This window comes from Lycium barbarum, chromosome 3 (genome assembly GCF_019175385.1).
Source record: "Lycium barbarum isolate Lr01 chromosome 3, ASM1917538v2, whole genome shotgun sequence".
NCBI classification, from domain to species: Eukaryota; Viridiplantae; Streptophyta; class Magnoliopsida; order Solanales; family Solanaceae; genus Lycium; species Lycium barbarum.
In genome coordinates this window covers 2065723-2089152 of record NC_083339.1, presented here as the reverse complement: position 1 = coordinate 2089152, position 23430 = coordinate 2065723, and the positions used below count along the sequence as shown (strand labels likewise).

Below are 23430 nucleotides of genomic sequence, written 5' to 3'. Positions count from 1 at the left end.
TTTTTTGGGAATTGCTGTCTCCCGAGACAAAAATAGTCTCTTTATGTCTCAGAGTTCTTATGTAGAGGATATTCTTGACCGGGCAGACATGTCACAGTGTAACCCTTGCCCCACTCCTGTTGACACAAAAGGCAAACTCAGCGCTTCTTCAAGCGCCCTGTATGAGGATCCTACGAAGTATCGTCGTCTGGCAGGTGTTTTGCAATACTTGACATTCACTCGGCCTGACATATCATACGCCGTCCAACAGGTTTGCTTGTTTATGCATGACCCCAAAGTCCAGCATATGGAAGCATTAAAACGCATTTTGCGTTACATTCGAGGTACGATTGACTTTGGCACACATTTATACAAGTCCTCTCTACAATCACTACTATCATATACAGATGCTGATTGGGGAGGATGTCCAGACACTCGACGTTCCACATCGGGTTATTGTGTCTATCTTGGGGATAACTTGATTTCTTGGTCTTGCAAGCGCCAACCTACTCTATCTAAGTCAAGTGCTGAAGCGGAATACAGAGGGGTTGCTAATGTTGTCTCTGAGTCTTGTTGAATTCGTAATCTGTTGCTTGAACTCAATTGTCCTAACTTCTAAATATAATGAGCACTATAATCTTGGACCATGTTGCGTCATCCTTACATAGTTACAGGTCATATGCCATAATAATATTGCTTTTGTGAATAATACAGAAATTAGAATTTATTTTAGTAATTTTTTCCCACTTTATACATCAAATCTAGCTTTCAATGCAAAATTGCTTTTCTTCACAAAAAATTTGACTTTTCTTATTGGACATGGGAACTAGTACAAATTCGGCTCCTTCTCGTGTCTTGTCTTGTCTCGTGCCTTTTAATTTGTTTGAAGTTGATGTGTATTATTTCCTCAATCTCAAAAAAATTATCTTTCTTTTTTTGTTAATTTATTTTAAAAAGATGACACATTTATATATTTAAAAATATTTTATTTTAAGAGATGATTTACAGTTACATAAAGATTTAAGACTTATTTTAGACTATATATTTCAAAAGTTTTTCTTTCTTTCTTAAATTTTGTATCAAATCAAATTAAAATAATTTTTTTTTGAACGAAGAAAGTTATAAAAAGCAACATATTTCATGTATTTACGTAATGAACGTTTAAGAATGCGGATATAAGTTAATCCAAAATTTAAGCTACAAGTGTACGACTAATAAGAACACTTATCACTTGTCAGGTGCTTAACCGTAGCAAGACATATATAGTTTAAATGACTATATGAAATATATCGGCAATTTTAAAAGTTATCGATATATTCTGCCTTTCAATAATTTTACCACTTTATGTACAATATAAATCTAGCTCATTTTAAAATTACTTTTCACCAATCACCGTGACACAAATTTTGACCTTTTCTTCTTACACTTGTGACATACTAGTCTAGTACAAATTCATCTCATTCTTGTGTCCTATACTCCTAGGCCATAGCTGTAAGCAGTAATTAGTAGTAAGAAAAAATGAGAGGATCTCTTATTCCTTTTAGTCTTTTCCTCTTTTTAACTACCACTACATCACATGGCTATTGATTCCACCCGTTTTTACTATTTTCACTTGATGTGACACTACTCTTACCATTTAAAAAGTCCAATTAATTTTTTTATCATATTTTTTTAAGTGAATACTTCTTTAATATTTTACAATATCAATTATTGTGGACTATAGTATGTTTTATGTTGTTTTTAACTATGTAATATTTATTTAAAAAAAAAATTAACATCATATGTTTAAATTCACAAAGAAAATTAGTTAGTTGTGTCACATAAAATGGAATGGAGTATCTAACAACGCATGCGTAAGTGTCCATAAATTGCTGATTCCAATTGGGGTGTTCAAAGAAAATAAAAGAATCGGACTAAACCGAAAATCAAACCAAACTTACTTGATAAATCGATCTCTCTTTTAATTTGAATTGGCTTGGTATTATATTATAAGAAAAAAACAATATATTTGGCTCGGGGCTTGGTCTGGTTTTGAAAAACAAAAATCGAATCAAACTGACAACAAGTGTTTATAATTTATAATTTTATATATACCCTTAAACTTGATCTAACCAAATGGTTCAAGAGCTCACGGTTTCTGGAGATTTCTTTCTTTGTACTAATACTACTTTTTAAACTTTAAAAATTTCTAGCAGTCATGAATTTAGAAAAGTTTAACACTAAAGTTTGAAATGAAAAGACGAAGAAATAGTAGGTAAATACAATACAAACGAAATAACAACAATATATTAATAAGACTTTGTGATAGATTGATAATTACTCTTTTATCCTTGATTAGCAATCTCAAATTTAAGTCGTTGATACGAAAACGTCTTTGTGAGGAAACTTTTTATTCCCAGTGTGAACTTCTCGGCGCGAAAGGAGCTGCCCTACGATGCCTCAGCTCTGGGAACAGGAAGAAACTGTGTGCCCCATATCTAGTTGGCCCGCAATACATCATACATGTACTTGACAATTTAAAATAGACTTTTCAAGTGATTAAATTTAAATATTATTTAATGGATAAAAATGGAATACCGGGTGAAACCAAAATAAAATATTTTATACTACTATGTTATTGTCAATAATCAGCTGAACCATTCCTGTCAGGTTGTCACTCCTTTTTTTTTCTTTTCTGTTATTAGGGTTAGCAAATCTGCTTTAAAGGTAAAAGAACCAAAGCTCAGCTAGGACTTAGGACTGTTACCCCTTAATAAATATCTCTCCAACCTCAATTATTTGGATCCCTAATAGTTCCCTCCCACCAACAATGTAAGCCCCCACATATATTGTATTTACACAATGCACCATTTGGTCATCTTCCATTTAAAATATCTAGCTACTATATCAATCAAGAATTCAAGATAAAACTTATGTCTTCAAAAAAAAATCTAGAGCTCTCTGTCCCTCCAAAAATCAAAATGAATAACATGACTTCCGTTGAGGAGCAGCGTGTTGTCACAAACAATTGGGAAGTAAACAAAACCCAACTAGAATTGATGCAACAAAAAATCTCCCAACCACCTCGGCTCCTAAGCGAATCAGCTGGCCGGAGTTCTTGTTGCATTTTTCGAGTACCTCAAAGTTTCATCAACGTCAATGGTCGAACCTACGAACCTCAAATAGTGTCGATTGGCCCGTACCACCACGGAACAGACAACGTCAAGATGATCGAAGAGCACAAGTGGCGAATATTGGGCAATTTGCTTAAGAGGACAGAGGAAAAAGGTATTAACTTAGAGGACTATTTGAAGAATATTCAACCACTAGAAATGAGAGCCAGGGCATGTTACTCTGAATCCATACCTCTTACTAGAGATGAGTTTGTTGAAATGTTAGTTCTTGATGGTTGCTTCATTATTGAACTTTTTAGAAAGATTGGAGGTGTAATCCCAATTGAGAGAGAGGATCCACTTTTCTCTATGGCTTGGATTTACCCTTTTTTATTAAGGGATTTAATTAGACTTGAGAATCAAATTCCATTTTTCATACTCAAATCTTTGTTTGAATTCACCAATGGATATGATGAACCACCAACAACCCCTTCTTTAGCCAAATTAGTCTTAACTTTCTTTAACTTCAAACTACCAAGGTCTAAGGAAGTTTTTGAAAAATTTGGGAATCTTGAAGGGAAACACTTACTTGATTTTCTTAGATCAAGTTACATTTTCCAAGATGATGAAGAGCCTAAAACTAGAAGGATCAATTTGCCTACACATGTCAAGCAATGCATCTCCAAGCTTCGTCACGCCGGGATTAAGCTAAGGCCTAGACAAGAAGAGACATTTTTGGCTATAAAATTCAATAATGGATTCATTGAGATGCCAACAATTACCATAGATGATTTCATGAGCGCATTCCTGATAAATTGTGTGGCATATGAGCAATGTCATGTGGATTGTTCAAAGCACATGACAACCTATGCAACATTGCTTGATTGTTTGGTGAACACACACAAGGATGTTGAGTACTTGAGTGATTGCAACATAATTGAGAATTATTTTGGCACCCATGCTGAAGTTGCTATATTCATAAACAATCTTGGGAAAGAGGTCATGTTTGATATTGACAAGTGCTATTTGTTGGGATTGTTCAATAAGGTGAATGATTATTATAAGAAGAGTTGGCATGTTCATTGGGCAAGTTTCAAGCACACTTATTTTAGCTCTCCGTGGTCTTTTGTGTCAGCATTTGCTGCTTTGGTGCTTTTGGCATTGGCTGTTCTCCAGACCCTTTACTCTGTTTTGAGTTATACTAACCCTCCTTCTTAATTCGGACTTGCAAAATTATTTGAAGCTACGTGGCCTTGGTGTTATTTGAAGCTTTTTGTGCTAGCACGGGCCCAATATTGTAAAAGCTAGAATGGTTAGTTCTGGTTACATTTGCTTAAAGAAGATTAAAGTATGTCAAGATATATACTAACATTATGAAAGGATTTACTCTAGTCGGGTACAATGTTTTCCAAGTTTCCCAAATTGTACAAAAGTTAAAAAAACATCAACTTGTGGATGTTGGATCTTTCGCATGAGACTTTGGGTACTATATACATTTATGAGATGTGTTAGTTGGTACTTTTTTTTTTTGGTCAATCTCGCCCATCTCCCTCATCGAGAGTGGCAGCATTTTATTACTATTTAATACTAAATACAGATCAGAAGAGTCATATAGAGCCAGTTTGGATTGACTTATAAGTTGTTTATAAGTTGTTTTCAGCTTTTTTAAGTGTTTGGCTGGCCAGTTTAAAGTCATTTTGTGTTTAAAATAAGCTCAAAAAAATAATTGAGCCCATTTGACTTAGTTTATCTAAAGCAGCTTATAAGCTGAAAACAACTTATAAATCAAAAAAATAAATTAGATTACCTCAATATAATTTTTTAACTTACAAGCTGATTGCAGCTTATAGGCATAAGCCCATTCAAACATGCTCATAATCTCTTTGCACCTAGTAGGAGTCATTTTATTTCTCTGTCTTAGTTGGTACTAGCTGTGGATAAGCTTTTTTTGGCAATTTTTGTCAAAAGTGTAGACACATGTAAAGATGTTTTGTCAGTCTATCTTCCTTGAATAAATAGATTTTTTATGTCGGAATAGTTGCAAGTTGCAAGGGAGTGGAATTAGTTGGTTCAGTGTACCATTCAAAAACGGCAGCATATAGCATGCTTCAAAAAGTAAAAATCTAATCACTTGAAAAATTATTCGCCAACAATCTTATTGGGAAAGGAATCTAACGCCAAAAGCCTCCCTCCTATACAACCTCTGTATTTCCACACTTCACAACATTAATTTGCAAGGGGGAATTGACGTGTTAACAGAACACAAGGAATGAGTTAGTAGAGTATTACGGAAACGGGGTGTACCATAGAAAGATGGTAACAGAGGCAGAGTCAAATACATATTTAATGATTTTACTAATATAAATACAAAGTTTAAGTGAAAAAACTATTAAATTCGTCCGGACCTAATACTATAGACAGGGCTAGTGAAGGGCTAAAAAGGTTAAAAGAACTCGCCAATTGTTGCGGGGAGGGAATCTACTCTAATTTACACTAATTACACACCTTAAGCAATATTACCACATTAATGAAGAGCTAATATTTTCTATTGGGATAAGGCATCATTACCCCCTCACCTAGTAGCGTTTTTGTTACGACACACCTTATTTAATTTTTGGTCCTATCACCCCTCTAAACTATTTAAAACCGTAATATTTTGCCCCCTTAAGGCTGACGTGGACACTCGGACCAGATAAATTACATGCGGTGTGTGCATGCGTTGTGGATCCCGTGAAGCCGCTACCTTTTATCTTTTTAATTTATTTATATTTATTACTCTACCCAACCCATCCCCAATTATTTCCCAAACCAAAACTCACCCAAATATTACCCGACCCAACCATGGATTAAATTATCATACACAGAGATTAGGGAATAAATTAAAAGCCCTAAATTAGAAAAGGAGAAACAATTTTGCTATTTTCGAGCCCTAAAATATCATACACCGTAACTAGTTAAAAAAGGAGAGAATTTGAGACTTGTGTTCTTCTAATTTGGGTCGGGTAATGGAATGAATATAGGAGAATGGAGTTTTGCTTGAGACTTGGGTCATATTTGGTTTGTTTGTAATTCGGGTCGGGTTTATTATTAAAGGAATTAATTTTGGGCGGTGGGGGAATAAAATGGAGCTTTGGAATAGACACGTGGAAGATTTCCATTGGTTAGAAATTATTTTTTGGAACTCTTACGCGTCTCAAATATTTGGTCACACGCGAGTGTCCACGTCAACCTTAAGGGGATAAAATATTATGATTTTAAATAATTTAAGGGATTGATAAGATAAAAAATTAAGTAAAATAAGTCGTAACAAAAACGCTACTAGATGAGGGTGATAATGATGCCTTATCCCTTTCCTATTACTAGTAAAGCAATTAAGGAAGCAAATGGAAGCAACGGGCCTTATACTGTGGGCCTGTTAACCTAGTGGGGAGAACAGGGTGATGTGACATTGGGCCCAACCATAATGTTGGCTTACCCTATGGCAGTTTGCAACGGGCAATTTGCACGATCAACTTTGTCGGGGGTGGTCTTTAGTTTTTGGTCCTCAAATTGGTGGTCTTTAATTTTAATCCTTCGCCTAAAATATCTCAAAGTTGTGAGTTTGAATCTCAACTTAGTTATAAAAATTTAAAAAAATTGCAAAGCAAGGCTTTACAAAAAACTCTGCCTTCTGCGGTAGACTTTGCCTTATGGCAAAACTAAAAGTCTGCAGGAGAGGACAGAACTTTGCCTGATAAGGCAAACTTTTAGTTATGCCTTAAGAAAAAGTTCCATCTTAGGAGACATACTTTTAGTTATGCCTTAACTAAAAGTCTATCCCATAAGGCATAACTAAAAAGTTATACCTTATAAGGCAAAGTCTATGCTTTAAGGAAAAGTTCTGCCGTATGGGACAAACTTTTAGTTATGCCTTAATGTAAAGTATGCCGCATAAGGCATAACTGTTTTCAAAACTTTGCCTTGCGAAGTTAATATTTTTTTTACTGAGCAGGGGTTTGAACCCAAAACCTCAGGATATTTTCAGCCACCTTTTCCAGCGAAGGGCAAAACTTAAAGACCAGCAATTTGAGGGGCAAAATTTAAAGACCACCCCCAAAGAAGGACAATCCGCGCAAAAAAATGGTTTGCGATGTTTGTGCTTATTATCTTTAATTTTTGGCCCTCAAATTGTTGATCTTCAGTTTTTGTCCTTCTCCTAAAAATTCCTGGGTTCCGGATTCGAACCCCCGTTCGGTCAAAATTAAAAAATACTCCCTCCGTTTCAATTTATATGAACCCATTTGACTGGGCACGACATTTAAGAAAGAGGAAAGACTTTTGAAACTTGTGGTTCAAAATAAGGCTTGAAAATTTGTGTGACTGTAAATCATTCATAAAGTGAATTTGTTTCCAAATTAGAAAATAGGTCATTCATTTTGGCACGGACTAAAAAGGAAATAGATTCAAACAAATTGAAATAGAGGGAGTAATAATTTGCAAGGCAGAATTTTCTTACAAAAAAAAAAGCTTGCCATATCTAGTCATCGAGTTGGGCCTTGCGAATCCAAACTCTGGCTTGTGTTTTTTAAAATTTTTGACTGAGCGGGGGTTCGAACCCAAAACCTAAAGATATTTTCGGTCACTTTTTTAAACGAAGGGAAAAAATTAAAGACCAACAATTTGAGGGGGAAAAATTAAAGACCTGTGCCTTGAAGGACAATGCGCGCAAAAAAACATGCCCTATCCAGGCATATAGTCGGGCCTTGTTGTTGCCCGTGCTCTTTAAAGAAGGATACTACGTCAGGCTGGTTTCATGGAGCCTTCTCTAAATGGACCTTCAACTTTTTTGTTCATGATAGACGATATAGCTATAACTTTGAGGGCTGATTTACGTAAATATTCTTTTTTAGGCCATCATCATTTAGTTTGTCCTATTTTTAAAAGTTGTATAAATATATTTGAGAAAGTACCTTTGTGCATAACGTGAGTATCAAATTTAATATTTGTTCATATATTGTTCAATGTTATAGACAAAATAACCTCCCGCTTTGTGTAGCGGAAGGATAATGGGCCAGTGCTCTCAAAGCCTATTAACTACCTGATGGGCCAGCTCTAAATGGACCTTCACCTTTTTTGTTCATGATAGGCGATAGCTATAACTTTGAGGGCTGATTTACGCAAATATTCTTTTTTAGGCCATCATCATTTAGTTTGTTCCTATTTTAAAAAAGTTTTACAAATATATTGAGAAATTACCTTTTTGGATAACGCAAAGTGCGGATTCAATATTTGTTCAACGTTACAGACAAAACAATGAAACTGCCATTTAACATTTGCAATAATTTATAAAATATTAAACTTGTTCAAAGTCCAATATAAAGCAGCTACCAAACTGAAAGCTGATGTGAGTTTTCTTATTTCATTTGTAATATTTAAATATATTTCTCAATCAATACTCCTAGTCTTATGTTTTGTCTCACTTTCCTTATGGAAAATCAATTAATACATTGAAATATTACCACATCGCTAATGAAGAGCTAATCTTTTCTATTAATAAATAATTAAGGAAGTACATGCTAACACCGAGCCTTGTAACGAGGGTTTGTAACCCAAGAGGGGGTATTAAAGTGATGGAACATGGGGCTGATCCAGATGGTTGGGCTTTGCTTTGGCATATTGCTGGCCTGCCCTATCCAAGCATTTAGTTGGGCCTTGTGGTCCATGCAAAAGCATGGGCTTCATGGCCTTTAGAGTGGAGGACACTGCGTCAGGCTGGTTTCACAGAGCAACGATAACTTCCCGCTCTGTGCAGTGGAAGGATAACGGGCCGGTGCTTTCAAAGCCCACTAACAAACTAATGGGCCAGCTCGAATTGGACCATCACATCTTTTGTTACCCAGGAGCTATCATCTGAGCTAAAACTTATTGGGCAATTTGCACGGGCCGGTGCTTTCAGGCTGGTTTCACAGAGCAACGATAACTTCCCGCTCTGTGCAGTGGAAGGATAACGGGCCGGTGCTTTCAAAGCCCACTAACAAACTAATGGGCCAGCTCGAATTGGACCATCACATCTTTTGTTACCCAGGAGCTATCATCTGAGCTAAAACTTATTGGGCAATTTGCACGGGCCGGTGCTTTCAAAGCCCACTAACAACCTAATGGGCCAGCTCTAATTGGACCATCACATCTTTTGTTACCCAGAGCTATCATCTGAGCTAAAACTTATTGGGCAATTTGCACGATTGTCCCTCATTCGGGATGGTCTTTAAATTTTAACCCTCAAATTGATGTGGTCTTTAATTTTTGGCATTCGCCTATATTACCCCGAGGTTCTGGGTTCGAATCCCGACTTAGTTATAAAAATAAAATAAAAAATCGCAAGATAAGGCTTTGGAAAAAGTCTGCCGCATAAGTCAGACTTTTTGCATTGCCCTGCCTTGCGATATTTTTTTTTATACTGAGCGGAGGTTCAAATCCAAAACCTCAGGGTATTTTCGGCCACTTTTTTTAAGCTAAAGACCATTCCAAAAGAAGGCAATCCACACAAAAAAATGAAACTTACTTGCTGATCAATGTAATGTATAATAATTGTTGTTTTAAAAGTTTTGTTTTCTTCCTTTAATTAATCAACAAAATATCCAATAGCAATCTGATCAATTCTTTTAATTTCATTTATTCCAATTGTCGATAAAGTATTGGTAAAATGGGGGAGAGTTTTAAGTTATATACATTATGATTAGTTTTTATGCGAAACTGTAGTGGGGAAACTTTTTCTTTATTTACATAGTGAGATTTTTCAACGAATAAGTGTCAGTCAACACTCCTTGAACAAGTGTCGCTCCATCGTTTTATGAAAGCATGCATGGTAAATAAAAATTAATTAATTATATGATATTCTATTTATTAATTTTTTACCAAAAGAAAACCAACAAATTTGATAGCATTACTTAGTTATTTCCTCACTATTAACGGTTGTGGTGGGATGGATAAGATCCCTTCATCCTGAACCAGAGGTTTTGATTTCGAATCCTCTGTATGAAAAAAATTCTAGTGGGAAGCTATATCCCCTTTAATGAGTCTTACACAGTTAGAATCCAGACTAGTCGGGGCTCAATACGGATACTGAACGTCGGGTGGAAAAAAAAACATTTAGTTATTTCCTAAAAGTAGATGAAAAACTACTTGAAACAAAACAAAACAAAGCCAAAAAGATTCAACTAATTTGCAAGCTCGAATTAAGGAGGAGGGTGAACATAAGCCAAAATGGTGTAAAGGGTCTGGAGAATGGCCAATACCAAAAGCACCAAAGCAGCCAATGCTGAAATAAAAGACCACGGAGAGCTAAAATAAGTGTACTTAAAACTTGCCCAATGAACATGCCAACTACTCTTATAATAATCATTCACCTTAATAAACAATTCCAACAAGTAGCATTCATCAATGTCAAACATCACTTCTTTCCCAAGATTGTTGATGAATGTAGCAATTTCCAAATCTGTCCCAAAATAATTCTCAATTATGTTGCAATCACTCAAGTACTCAACATCCTTGTGTGTGTTCACCAAACAATCAAGAAATGTTGCATAGGTTGTCATGTGCGTTGAACAATCTACATGACATTGCTCATATGCCACACAATTTATCAAGAATGAACTCATGAAATCATCTATGGTAATTGTTGGCATCTCAATGAATCCATTGTTGAATTTTATGGCCAAGAATGTCTCTTCGTTCCTAGGCCTAAGCTTAATCCCCGCGCGACGGAGTTTGGAGATGCATTGTATGACATGTGTTGGTGAATTTTTTCTATTTCTTGGCTCTTCATGGTCAAGAAAAATGTAACTTGATCTAAGGAAATCAAGTAAATGCTTACCTTCAAGGTTGCCAAATTTTTCAAGAACTTCAATAGGTCTTTGTAGTGTGTAGTTAAAGAAAGTTAAGGCTAATTTGGCTAAAGAAGGAGTTGATTGATCCTCATCACCTTCTATATTGGTGAATTCAAACAAGAATTGGAGTATGAAAAATGGGATTTGATTCTCAAGTCTAACTAAATCCCTCAAGAAAAAAGGGTATATCCAAGACATAGAGATAAGTGGATCATCTTTCTCAATTGGGATTACCCCTCCAATTTTTCTAAAAAGTTCAATAATGAAACAACCATCAAGAACCAACATTTCAACAAACTCATCTCTATTAAGAAGTATGGCTTCAGAGTAACATTCCCTAGCTCTCATTTCTAATGGTTGAATTACCTTCAAATAGTCCTCTAATTTAAGGCCTTTTTCCTCTGTTCTCCTAAGTAAATTGCCCAAAAATCTCCACTTGTGCTCTTCGATCATCTTGACGTTATCTTTTCCGTGGTGGTACGGGCCAATTGACACTATCTGAGGCTCGTAATATCGACCGTTGACGTTGATGAAAGTTTGAGGTACTCGAAAAATGCAACAAGAACTCCGACCGGCCAATTCGCTTAGTAGTTGAGGTGGTTGGGATATTTTTTGTTGCATCAATGCTAGTTGATACTCGTTCACTTCCCAGTTGATTGTGACAACATGTTGATCTTCAATCATTTTGACTTTTGGGAGAGAGAGATCAAGATTTTAGAACATAAAGTTCTTGATTGATTGCCAGATTTTTTATATGTAAAGAGGACAAATATAATAAGTGCATGACACTTACATATTGTGGGCCGAAAGTGTAATGAGCTGGAGAGTAACTACTATGAACCAAAATAATTGAGGTAGGAAGGATATTACTTTTATAAGGCAACAAGTTGAGCACCTTCAATTATTTTATTGTTAAGACTGTTTAGAACTAGTTAGAAAACAATTAAACATTAAGTGCATGTTCGTTCAATTCAGCAGAATTTATGAAATTTAACCAGATATGAAGAATGAAGATAGCACACAGTCTTGCTAATGTGAGATATTCGAAAGCATAATTTTCTTTCTTCCACTAAATATAATTTGTGAAAATGTTATGACTTGCGAGATTATTTTTTTACGAATTCACCAGACGGGAACAATTTTTTTTTTGATATCTTGGTTACAGTAAAATATTATCGGAACAAAATCGTTGCTAGTTTCTCTCTCTTTCTCTTAGCTTTCGTTGGAGTCGTTTGATCATGAAACAACTGTTGAGTAGTAGAGTCACAACCTCATTTAGCATAATAGTCAATAAAGGTGATAAATAAACTTTGAATATAATTTATATAAATTGATAGTAGTATAAATAGTTTTACATTTTTTTCTATATTTAATATATTTACTACTCTTTCTGTCCCAATTTATGTGACACAATTTTCTTTTTAGTCTGTTCCAAAAAGAATGCCACCTTTCTAGATTTAGAGACAATTTATTTTCATGAGATGATTTACAACTACACATATATTTAAGATTTGTTTTGGACAACAAATTTCAAATGTCTTCCTTTCTTTATTAAACTCTTACCAAATGAAATGGTGCTACATAATTGAGATAGAGGGAGTAATAACTTTTTATTTTTAGGTTGCTGATCCCACCTTTTGCGGATTTTAGTTAGTTGTAGGTAGAGGTGTAAAATGGAGGGTTAATTGAGGCACTACTTAGCCCGTAGGTTGTGCTGCTAGTAACTAACCATACAAATAAATTCTATCATTTGTTTAATAATTAATAACGACGCAGTCTTCTGGTGTTATGACCGGGTGCCCTCTTGTGAAGAGCCAAAAGCTCTTGATGTAGGGAGGTTCGGGCCAGTCTGTTCACCTTAATTTGCGTCCTATATATTTGAGATTAAAACAAGCGGGGTGGGCTGAATTTTGGAAGGAGGGTCAAAATGGGATAATATAAATGGCCGGGTTAAGCAAATGTGTGGGTTGAGTTGAATTATGGGGAAATGGACTTAGATAATAAATTGGCGAGTTAATCAAATGTGTGGGTAAAATGGTTGAGATAATAAATGAACGGGTCAAAATGTGTGAGTTAATAAATAGACAGATCATTACCTTTTACAAATTTAAACGGATCGAGTCATATTTTCATAGGGTAATTCTGTCGTCCCTATTTATAGGCATCATTCACGTGACCTGATTTAAACGGTAGCATATAGAAGTTTAAATTTTAAAACATCTGGTTAATCTGTATATAATCTATATAATTATATAAAGCAGTGCATTAGGCCCGCCACGTGGCACCTCTCTTAGGCTTGGAAAGCTATTTATCTTTTTTCTCATTGTCTTTTTGCCTTTTCCCCACATTTTCCTATTAAATATCCATTGTTCCTTCTAAAAATAAAGGATAAACGTTGCACCTCTTCGGCAAATGAAACATATGGTTGCAATTGTCAAGATGTGGTTACAAAATATAACTGATTAAAGTCTAAATGATTACAAAATACAACTGATCAAAATGAATTTCTTCTTTTCCCAAAGAATCAAAACCTGCAGAAGTAGAGATAGAAATATTTGTAAATAGAAGACTAGAATTTTTTTAAAAATCTTTCGTTCTCTTTATCGCCTTCTCCCTACTTTCTTTCCTCAGATACAAAGAAAAATCATTATAGACATATCACAAAACGCAAACAATCTCTAGCTCCTCAATCAGTCTCTAAAATTACGATTTACTAACAAAGAATTTACTTATTTATGCACAGAGAACAAGACAATCAGTTTGTACAAAATGCAGAGATGATAGAAACAATCAAAAAGTATGCCTTTTTTTTTTCCTCATCCCCGATGAGGAAAAAAAACAATATTACGCTTTTTGACAGTTTTTCTCTTGTTTTTTTATTGTGTCATCGTGATCACTTTTTAAAAATCTCGGTTAAAGCTATGATTTGATTTGCCTCTTTTTAGTTATAGAATAACAAAGTACATTTATGTTAATGTTATAAAAAAATTATGCTTATATTATTTTCTGGGAAGAAAATATACATTAGTATCACTATGTTGTTATTTTAATATTAGAGTATTAGAAAAAAAGTCATTTCATAAATTAAATTGCTGAAAAATTTAAATTAGTATTACTATATTGTGATTTCAGATACTTTCTTGGTATCACTATGTTGTTGAGGAAATAATGCGATACCTTCTTGTGATATTTATTCCCTCAAATTCTACCAACTGTATATGCCATCTTTCTTCAGATACTTAATTTTTTTGTTATTTACTAAACATTTTGTTTTTCAAGATACTTGAGAAATGCTATGATGCCTCTCTGTGATATTCTATATATTAATTGAGATAATTTTAAAGACCTACCTCCAGATTTCATCTCATAACACCAATCTTTATGTGATTTTCAATATTACGCCTACTTTTCTTATTTTAAATTATTTATTTATTACTACAATCTTCCTAGAGATCAACACCCATACTAGCCCGTCAAATAATAATGTGAAAGGAACTTTATAAAGATGGGTCAAAGTTTTATGGTAATACAGTGAAAGGGAACCAAAGATGGGTCAATGAATAGTGAGAGTGGAAGAGAAATTGCTTAGATTGTGCGAGGATATGAGCCAAGATTGACGATTAATTAAGAACAAGAAACCTTCTTTGACCTTAGAAGGAAAAGAGCAATCTATTGACACTACTGACATTGAGCAAGAACTAGGAGGACGTCGAGCAAAAAGTTTGTTGAATAAATATTCTTGCAACTAATTAATTATGTTCATATAATTAACTAAATGCATCAAAAATCTATTTATTTTACCTCTTATTTACCTTTTTTGTCTGTTCATCCAATAAACTATTATCTTTTAAAGATATTAAATAAAGAGAGTTTTAGTGCTTTGTTTGCATAATCGTCTTTCATATTTTTTTTTAATAACATTAAAAATAGAAAGGAAAGGCGAGAAAGGCGAGAAGACTTATATTACATAGTTTTTTCTCTTCTATTAAATAAGAGTTAGCTTCCCTTCTCAATACGAAATTTCATTTATTTGAATTTGTTCTTTTATTCTATTTTTGCATAAGTATTTTTCCCTTATACGTTTAATTTTTTAGATCTCATTTATGTTTGTCTAAGATAAACTATTTTTATACTTTGTGTTATAATACTTTTTATCTCTTATCTCTTTTACATCAATTAAATTTACAAAATAAGATGTCTAACCGCGCGAAGCGCAGGTCAATGAACTAGTTCTCACATATTTTGACTTCTTCTATCCTTCATCTTTACGGAGTTTTTTTCCCTGTTGCACTTATTTAGAAGTGCTAATTGAATGTGACAATCCAGTTGCTATATATATATATGTGAAAATTATATATATAGTTTTAATGTACTTAAATTAGAATCTATAAATACCTAGGCTAAAAAAATAAATATTATATATAATATAAAAATATATTTCACAAATGGAGGATTGAAAATAACAAGGGTTAATTGGATATTGCATAGGATAAAGGGGGTAGAATATCTATTGTTCAAGATTTTGGGGGGGGGGGGGGGGGGGGGGGAGTTTGATTTTTAAAACAAAATTGGAGGTGAAAAAAAAAAAAAAACTTGATGTGATGGTTTGAGTTAACAAAGAACCAAATCGACCAGGATTTTTATTTTTAAGCGAAAACATGTGTTTGAAGTCCTTTTTTTTTTGTTGAAGAAAACAAGAAACAAAAAAAATTACATATTTCTTGAACAAACTGGTAATATCATTCTATATGTTTGGACTTGGGCTGTAAAATTTAAAGTGGCCCAATCTCCACAAGGGATAGGGCAATTTGCACAATTGTTCTTATTAGGGGGTGATCTTTAATTTTTGTCCCTTAAATTGGTGGTCTTTAATTTTTACCCTTCGCTAAAAACCTCTTGGTTCTGGGTTCGAACCCCCACTCACTCAAAAATTGAAAAAAATTTCGCAAGGTAAAGTTTGATTCGAAAGGCAAAGTTTCAAACTCTGTCTTAAGTAGAGTTTGCAATCAAACTCTACCTGATCAGGCAGAGTTTTGTCTTCAGGCATAAGACAAACTTCTCTTTCTACCGGGAATTCAAAAAGTTTTTTTGTACGCCAAACAAAAATAAATAAGTAATAAAACGTTAAAATAATTTGAATTATCTTAAGACAGAGTTTTGCCTTCAGGCATTTGCATTAAGACAATTTTTTTTTAACTTAGTTGCAATTTTGCAAAACTCTGCCTTAAGGCCTAACTTTTGCCCCAATAGGCTTAATTTTGCTACGAAACTCTGCCTTGCAATTTTTTTTTTGACTGAGCCGAGTTTCGAACCCCAAACTTATGATATTAAGCGAAGGGCAAAATTAAAGACCAGTCAGTGCCTTTAAAGGGCAATCAACACAAAAAATACTAAGGGATACTCTTAAGGGACAATTTGCACGATTGCCCTTCGTTGGGGGTGGTCTTTAATTTTTGTCCCTCAAATTGCTGGTCTTTAATTTTTGCCCTTCTCCTAAAATATGCCGAGGTTCTGAGTTTGAAACTCGGCTTAGTCATAAAAATTAAAAAAAATTGCAAGGCCAGTCTTCGCGAAAAGTCTCCCTTATGCGGCAGTCGTTGCCTTAAGGCATAACTAAAAGTCTGCTAGATACAACAAACTTTTAGTTACTCCTTAAGGTAACGTCTGCAGCATAAGACAGACATTTTGCAAAGCCTTGTTTGAGATTTTTTTTTGACTGAGCAGGTTTCGAACCCAGAACCTCGGGGTATTTTCGGCCAACTTTTGAAGCGAAGGGAAAAAATTAAAGACCAGTGCCTCTGAAGGGCAATCCGCGAGAAAAATTCTACTCTTAAACTTATGGTTCTGGTTAACAAAATCTTTAAAAATAACCTTTGTTCTCCGACAACATAAGTTGTGGGCACAAATTAGTGTTAACCACGAGAAAGGAGTTAAAGATATTTCAATAGTGTGAATTTGCTCAATTGATCACAAATTATGTCTTATATACACAAGTTACCTGTGTTGTTCAATTGATCACAAGTCAATACAAAAACAACAAATTACACTATCTTCACTGTCGGTAATTTCTTGAAATGTTCCGAACTCTTGCCTCATAGAAAAACTAACTTATGTCTAAGCGGTAGAGGTCATTTTATAAAAGGGAAAATACAAAAAGAACCCCCCAACGTATACTCGGATTAATTATGACGCACCTAACCTTTGCGGGCGACCTATTACCCCATTGGCCTTATTTTTTCTGTATTTTTGTACCATTTTTTGACTGACGTGACAAAAAAAAAAAAATTGAAGCCCAGTTGCACAGTGGAGAGTGTTGCACACTCTCCGCCACATTGGTGCCATGCTGCTGCCACGTCACTGCCACTTTTCCTTTTTTTTTTTCATTTGATTTTTCTTTTATTAATTATATTTACACTAATTAACCTCTAATTAACCATTAATTTTGTCTTCTTCATCACTAAACCCTTCTTCTTCTTTTTCATTTCAAGAAATCCATCAACCCATTTTCTTCCTCCATTAACACACACACACATTCAACCCATTTTCTTCTTCCATTAACACACACACATTCAACCCATTTTCTTCATCCATTAACACACACATTCAATTTAATCATCAATCATAAAGAGCTTATTTTCAAGAAACATTCACCCTATTTTCTTCCTCCATTAACACACACATTCAATTTCATCATAAACCCCCCTTCTTCTTCTTCTTCATTTCAGGCCGCTCCCCGCCCCCTCCCCCCCAAAACTCGAGGAACTGCTGCTGCTGCCCCCCCTCACCCCCGCTCCTCTTGCCCCACCCATTTGAAGAACGGAAAAGGGTCAAAAATACCCTTGAACTATCGAAAATAGGCCACTTATACCCTTCGTTAAAGTATGGGGGTCAATTTTACCCTTGCCGTCTAATTTTGAGACCACATATACCCTTTTAATTAACAGACCTCCACACAAGCTGCCAACATGGAAGAAAAAATAACGTGGCTGCCTATGTGGAAAACTCTCCACTACCGATCAGCAGCCTCACCGGAGCTCCGGCCAAACAAGGCCGTGAGAACACTCCCCAAGCCGGATCTTCATGAATAGATTTAATCTAAGGTTCCGGAGAACAATCAATTTCTCTCCAGCTACGGCGATGAAGCTGACCGGGATAGGAAATTAAAATCAATGAGCATCAACATGAGTACCATAGTAGAACTGCCATTTATATTACTACTTGTAAAAGAGAGACTCGAGAGTACTGTGAAAACTAAGAAGAAAATTGCTCCCCTAATTATATTACTACTATGATTTCGTCTCTCTGTTTTCTGTTGGTTATCGCTGCCGGATTTGACCACCGGAAGGCAAGCGACAAATTACAACCTTCCCCTCACCCATACGCTACTCTCGTCCTATTTTCTATCTCGGTGCATCACTGTTACGCCGGACTCCGGCGAACTCGAGCCATAAACATCCGATGACCCCTTCTTGCTCCAACCACATCTCCACGCCACAACCACTGGCCAACGCCCCTTCTCCCACTCACGCTTCCTTTTTGTTTTCTTTCATTTCTAATTGTCCACTGGTCAGTGCCGGAAGAAAATCCGACTAGCAGTGGCTTCACATCCTCCTCCGTCTTGCTGGTTCTGTTCGTTTCCTAAGAACAGGGTTTATTTGATGCTATATGATATATTGCTTGTTCGGTACGAGATCTGGCCGTCTTGCGTTTTCCGGTGACTTAGTTGTCTTCTCCGTTGTGTTTTGTTTTTTTGGGCATTGCAGATGATGTTGAAGAATAGGGTCAAAGGGACTTGAGGTTTTTTATTTCCACGTTGGCAGCCATGTCATTTTTTCTTCCATGTTGGCAGCTTGTGTGGAGGTCTGTTAACTAAAAGGGTATATGTGGTCTCAAAATTAGACGACAAGGGTAAAATTGACCCCATACTTTAACGAAGGGTATAAGTGGTCTATTTTCGATAGTTCAAGGGTATTTTTGACCCTTTTCCGTTTGAAGAAATTGCCACTGACACCCATTTGAAGAAATTGCCATTTGAAGGACAAACTGTGCAATTTCTTCCTTTCTGGGCTATGTTCAATCATGGACTGGAATTTAACAACAATGGAAGTTGTTGTTTGTTAAATTACATGAAAATTGTCCAACCCGCTCCTCTTGCCATTTGTTAAATTTCATGGAAATTCATGGGGAATGGAATTTAACAACAATGTAGAAATTGCACGAACTGCCCATGATTTCACGAACTGGGCTGTGTTCAATCATGGCGGCGTCGGTGGCGGTGGGGGTGGTTGAGGAGAAAGAAGAAGAAAGATAAAAAGGAGAAAGAAGAAGAAAGAGAAAAAAATGGGTTTTTTTTTTAAAAAAATTAATTTTTATTAAAATATAAAAACTATTTTTTCTGTTTTCACTCGCTATTTTTTTTTTTTGCCACGTTAGCCAAAAAAGATACAAAAATACAGAAAAAATAAGGCCAGCGGGGTAATAGGTCGCCCGCAAAGGTTGAGTGCGTCATAATTAATCCGAGTATACGTTGGGGGTTTTTTTTTATGTATTTTTCCTTTATTAAAAAATTATTAAACGGGGCCAAAAATTCAATCCACCACTTATAATGAACGTTGTACTCTTATTTCTACGTAAAATTCAATATAGATTCTTCATCTTCACCGATATCCTTCTCTCTTCTAATTCATATTCATAGTTTAAATAACAGTCAGTATTGTTGTGGTTTTTTAATTCTTCCACATTCTTAAAAATGTCTGTTTCTTGCACTCAAAGTTAATTTGAAATATCTAAAAAATATTTACAAAACTAGCCAAATTGTTTCGTAGCATACAATAACTCACAATTGGTGAGTCATAATGTCATATATATAAGCCAAATGCGTGAGCTAACGAGAATGAATAAATTGAAATTGGGACCTATGCCAAGATCAGAAGTTAAAGGTTACGTTTAAGATCCATTTTATGTATTCTCTGAAGGAAAATATTTTATTGATAAATTTTATGAATCTCTAAACGTCCTCTACAATTTTCACAATCTCTCTTGTTCTTTTGTTATGAAAATAATTAGTAGTATCCCTATTTATAATAGCATGAAACCTATGTTGACTATAAATTAGAAAACCTCTTCATATATAAATTTGACTATAAATCCTAACTAGACATGAATTAAAATATCAAATCCTAATCAATTTTGGTTTCTTATATTTTGAATTATTTTACAACATTCTCCCGTAATTCAAAATTGTATATCTAATTCTTGATCCACTTGTCACCATCTTCAAATTGCTGAGACACTTGTTTCCAACCCATCAATTGTTGAAGCACTTTCTCTTCAACCGTCACTCACCGTTTTCTAATTTTGTTGAAGCACTTGTCTTCAACCCCGTTCCAACACAAAATTTTATTAAAGCACTTGTCTTCAACCCCGTTGATGCACTTGTCACCAACGCCAAATTTTGTTGAAGCACTTGCCTCCAACCCCGTTGATACACTTGTCACCAACCCCGTTGATGCAGTTGTCACCAACCTTCAACTTTTTTTGAAGCACTTGTCACCAATCCCGTTGATGCACTTATCACCAACCCCGTTGATACACGTGTCACCAACCTTCAGATTTGGTTGAAGCAATTGTCTTCAACCCCATTGATGCACTTGTCACCAAGCACTTGTCTTCAACTCCATTGATGCACTTGTCACCAAACACTTGTCTTCAACCCCATCGATGCACTTGGCACCAATACCAAATTTTGTTGAAACACTTGTCTCCAACCCCTTTGATGCACTTGTTACCAACCCCGTTGATATACTTTCTTATCAACCTTCAATTTTTGAAACACTTTCTCTTCAACATTCACAATCTTTGGAACACTCTCTCCAACATTCCAATTTGTTGATGCACTTTCTCATTAACCTTCAATTATTGAAGCACTTTCTCTTCAACCTTCATATTGTTGAAGTACTTATCTCCAACTCTCATTGGTGCACTTTGTCCCCAACACTCTTTTCTTTAACCCGCTTCTCTAATTTTTAGAGAAGGTCGTTCCCTCCTCTTGTGCAAATTTGTTTATACCTCTTTTTAAATTTGTAATATCTTTTCCAATCATTTTCAGCATGATTATTCTTCATGTATCTATCATTGGCTCGACGTTTGCCTACGTCATTCTTGGCCAGACGGGCGGCATATATTGGCTAGTGCCGCCGGCCGCCTGCCGGCAGCGGAAGCTATTTGATTCTCTACCAGGATCGTAAAAGCTCTGATACCAATTTGAAGGAAAATATTTTATTGATAAACTTTATGAATCTCTAAACGCCTTCTACAATTTCCACAATCTCTCTTGTTCTCTCTAGTTATGAAAATAACTAGTAGCATACCTATTTATAATACCATGAAACCTATATTGACTATAAATTGGAAAAATTATTCCTATATAAATTTGACTATAAATCATAACAAGACATGGATTAAAATATCAAATCCTAACCAATTTTAATTTTACTACAATTTTGAATTATTATTTCCAACACTCTCCTTCCCAAAATGCCTTCCCATATAAGTAAATTAATTAAAAGAAAATCATTGTGCACACTAAATTTTTTAAAGTAAATCAAATGTAGTAATCACTTTTCTCAAGAGAACCTGTCCGCTTAAACAACGAACCATATCATTTCCTCCCATATTTTTCAATCACTAAATTTGTATTCTCATAGTAATACAAAATTATACTCTAACGTTATGACATGTTTAAAATTACAAATTTCAAAAATCTTATAGCTGCACAAATGTAATAACATCTTTAATAGAACACATTTCGAATTTCTTACTTTATTTCTTAAAATTCATAAGTTCACATAAAATGAAACAGATGGATTAATTATTGATAATATAGTATTATCCACATGGATATTGCCCCCCAAAAAAGAGAGAGTATAGTATTACTACATGGATATTACATAAAAGGTTAGTTGGACAAAACCCTAACTAGAATTTAGACTTCATTGATCCAAACTGGGAAACTTTTCTAAATTTGATTGGTCCCTCGACCAAACAACAGAAAATTTTCTAAATTTGATTGTTTCTCTCTACCAACATAAATGAGGTAATATCTTTGCTTTGCTGTAATCTCTTTTGGTTGTTGCTATTACTTTAATAGCAACAATTCTTCCTTTTGGGTAAATTCTCAGTTCATACACACACCATGTGTAATGTTATCAAACAAAAGCATATACTATATAGAGCTAATAAAAAGAAGTCATAGCTTAAGGAATTAAGGAACAATTGAGTTAATATATCAATCAAGAAAAAACACAATTGCTTCCGTTCAACCAAACCTTGATGAAATAACATGAAAACCCTTTACAAGCAATAAAAAAACCTGCATGGAAACACACACATAATTTCCACTCACACAGATAGTTGAGATTATAATTTACATATTCATCTTATTTAAGGTCAATATTATTTTATACTTTTTCATAATTACATTAAAGCTTATTTTTTAAGTTGCTTGTAGATGTAGTAAATTAGGTATCATTCCACAAGTTCTGGTAGGCAATAGTAGTTTCATCATCAGGGAAACTGAACCTTGGTGGACTAAGTAACATCCCTTCAGCCATATTTACAAGAACATTAGGCATATCAAATATCAAATCTTCATCCATAAACTCATCATAATTATTATTCCCAATGATCTCTAAATTTTTCATTTTACCCTTCTCATTTACTACTTCTCTACTCCGAGCCGCGGCTAACAATGCGTCCCCGGCTGCCCCTACAGCTGCAGCCGCACTGGCTGCAGCTGCCTGTATGTCACAAGCCGAGCTCGTGGCAGGAACAGGTAGAGAGGCAGCCGAGTTTGGAAAATTAAGATCGGTATCCGGGCCCTTAAGTGCTATTGCTGCCACGTCATATGCCACCGCTGCCATTTCGGGTGTGGGAAACGTGCCGAGCCAGATCCTGTTAGGGGATCTCGGCTCGCGGATTTCTGACACCCATTTTCCACTACTTTTTCTTCGCCTTATTCCTCGATAAACGGGGTGACGCCCTGAATAATTGTTATTATCGGGGGCAGTAGAGTTATTACTGCCCCCGATATTGTTGTTGTTGTTGCTGCTGCCACCATAAGTCGCCATTTATATATAGTATCTTTTCTTGTTTGAGAATTAGAAGGTTCTTGGAAATTAGGGGTGTGATTGTTGAACTGGATTAAGGAAGCCATTTATGGAAGGGGGAGTTTTGAGGATTACAGATTGAGGAGATGAAAATTGGAGGTGCAAACCAGTTATTGATGAACTGCAAGTGAGTGAGTGAGTGTGAGTGTGTTGTGTGTGAAGGATTTTGGGTGTAAGGCAGAAATTAATGGTATTGGACTTGTGAGTTGGATACTAAAAAAGACGCACATTAGTAACTAGTTAGTGTTTGAGAATAGTGGCCTTTTTATAAATTTAGGATGAGGTATTTAACAGTTCTTTTCTTGAATAGATTCTGCTATATATATA

The 23430-nt window shown here is 35.1% G+C and overlaps 3 protein-coding genes across 3 annotated transcripts; 1 reads left to right on the top strand and 2 right to left on the bottom strand.

Annotated features, from left to right (window-relative positions):
* The first annotated feature begins 2679 nt into the window (after positions 1–2679).
* Positions 2680–4591, top strand: LOC132629891 (UPF0481 protein At3g47200-like). The gene has a single exon (XM_060345299.1). The coding sequence runs from the start codon at positions 2892–2894 to the stop codon at positions 4287–4289; it is 1398 nt and encodes a 465-aa protein (XP_060201282.1). The 5' UTR covers positions 2680–2891; the 3' UTR covers positions 4290–4591.
* A 5660-nt stretch (positions 4592–10251) lies between these two features.
* LOC132629890 (UPF0481 protein At3g47200-like) lies at positions 10252–11820 on the bottom strand. The gene has a single exon (XM_060345298.1). It carries the CDS (start codon positions 11618–11620, stop codon positions 10286–10288), a length of 1335 nt encoding a protein of 444 aa, XP_060201281.1. The 5' UTR covers positions 11621–11820; the 3' UTR covers positions 10252–10285.
* A 10432-nt stretch (positions 11821–22252) lies between these two features.
* Positions 22253–23064, bottom strand: LOC132634093 (ethylene-responsive transcription factor ERF024-like). The gene has a single exon (XM_060350395.1). It carries the CDS (start codon positions 23062–23064, stop codon positions 22456–22458), a length of 609 nt encoding a protein of 202 aa, XP_060206378.1. The 3' UTR covers positions 22253–22455.
* Positions 23065–23430: the final 366 nt, after the last annotated feature.

Excerpts from the sequence above, each read along its gene's own strand:
- LOC132629891 (XM_060345299.1), top strand. The coding sequence starts at position 2,892 with ATGTCTTCAAAAAAAAATCTAGAGCTCTCTGTCCCTCCAAAAATCAAA.
- LOC132629890 (XM_060345298.1), bottom strand. The coding sequence starts at position 11,620 with ATGATTGAAGATCAACATGTTGTCACAATCAACTGGGAAGTGAACGAG.
- LOC132634093 (XM_060350395.1), bottom strand. The coding sequence starts at position 23,064 with ATGGCGACTTATGGTGGCAGCAGCAACAACAACAACAATATCGGGGGC.